This window comes from Trichoderma citrinoviride (genome assembly GCF_003025115.1).
Source record: "Trichoderma citrinoviride strain TUCIM 6016 unplaced genomic scaffold BBK36scaffold_406, whole genome shotgun sequence".
Classification (NCBI taxonomy): domain Eukaryota; kingdom Fungi; phylum Ascomycota; class Sordariomycetes; order Hypocreales; family Hypocreaceae; genus Trichoderma; species Trichoderma citrinoviride.
Window position 1 is genome coordinate 1 of NW_020195114.1, and position 1246 is coordinate 1246.

The 1246-nt window shown below is 64.8% G+C and overlaps 1 protein-coding gene across 1 annotated transcript; it reads left to right on the top strand.

The window, feature by feature from the left end:
* BBK36DRAFT_1048803 (hypothetical protein) lies at window positions 1-1246 on the top strand (the record flags this gene model as incomplete). The annotated part of the gene is made up of 1 exon (XM_024888894.1): window positions 1-1246. A coding segment is annotated over one exon (1244 nt), but the record flags the coding sequence as incomplete, so codon positions are not given.

A 1246-nucleotide genomic window follows, 5' to 3' on the forward strand; every position in this document is an offset into this window, starting at 1 on the left:
CCCCCGACCTCCCGTCTCTCCCATCGCGAACCAAGTCGCCCTCGCTGGGCCAGCCCGTCCTGTCCGAGCAGCCGGACTCGCCCACCAAGAGCCTGGCCGACTTCGCGACCTTTGAAATCCCCTCCTTCAGCACCGACCTCGATCTCAAGCTCGACATCTCTCTCCCTCCTCTTACCCTCGAGAGCCAGCCACCCCCTTCCCCCGACTCCAAGAATGACGACCCAGAACCCCCTTCTTCACCGACAGCCCTGCAGCAGCCGCGCACAAGGTCTGCACCTTCTAACAACGACGAGCCTCGTCCGTGGCTGCGCAGCTTAGAGACGATTCGAGATGCACCGTTCGAGGACGGCTTCAAATTCCCGGCGGCTGCTGCTGCTACTGCTGCTGTTCCGCCGTCCAGCGAGCAGAGGCGGCCCGCCACAGCCAACGAGTTCCCAGTCGCCGTCGAGGACGCAGATGGCCGAGCTGCCCGGGACCGCTCGCAGTCGACATCGATTTCGGGCTCGACAGCCGCCAGCTTCGCCAGCTTCAAGAGGTCGTGGATGCCGCTGTCGCGCGCGCATGCCAAAACCCAATCACAGGCGCCGGCGGCTGCAAACGCGAAGCCAGAAGTGAAATCGAGCCTTGACAAGCTGAAACGGGCTGCGACAGCCAGCATCACGGAGATTACGACCAATCAGACGAGCCAAGGCCGCTTAGTCGACGCGGGTGCTAAGCCGGCGAGCAAGGGATTCGCTCGTGCCACCAGCTACTTCTCCAGAATCAAGCAGAAGCCCGCGACCGCGCTGTCCAAAGCAACAGCCGACAGCATCGACTCCGACTTTAGCTGCGCCTCGTCTGCCACCAGCCTGGCCCAGCCGGGCTCCAGCAGCATCGACACGCATGTCTCGCAGTCGGCCTCCTCCGCCGAGACAAACTCCACGGCCCTGACCGCTGATGAGTCGGCCGGCGAAATGCCCGCGCGCATGCCCGATCCGCTGTGGTCGCACTTCAAGAACCTCGACCTGGAGATCCGCGGCTTCGCAGCCAAGCCCGTCGCCCAGCAGTGCGCTCTGGTCAAGACGCTGCTTCTGCCCTTTTTGAAGAGCGCCACCAGCCAGCAGCCGCTGGGCTGCCTGCGCCCCGAGGATGTCGACTGCAGGGCCTCCGTCCTCAACAAGTGGTGGAGCGCCGTGCTCGACATGCTCGAGGTGCAGCACCAGCAGCCGGTCCCGGGCCTTGACCGCCAGCTGCTCTTCGAGACGGC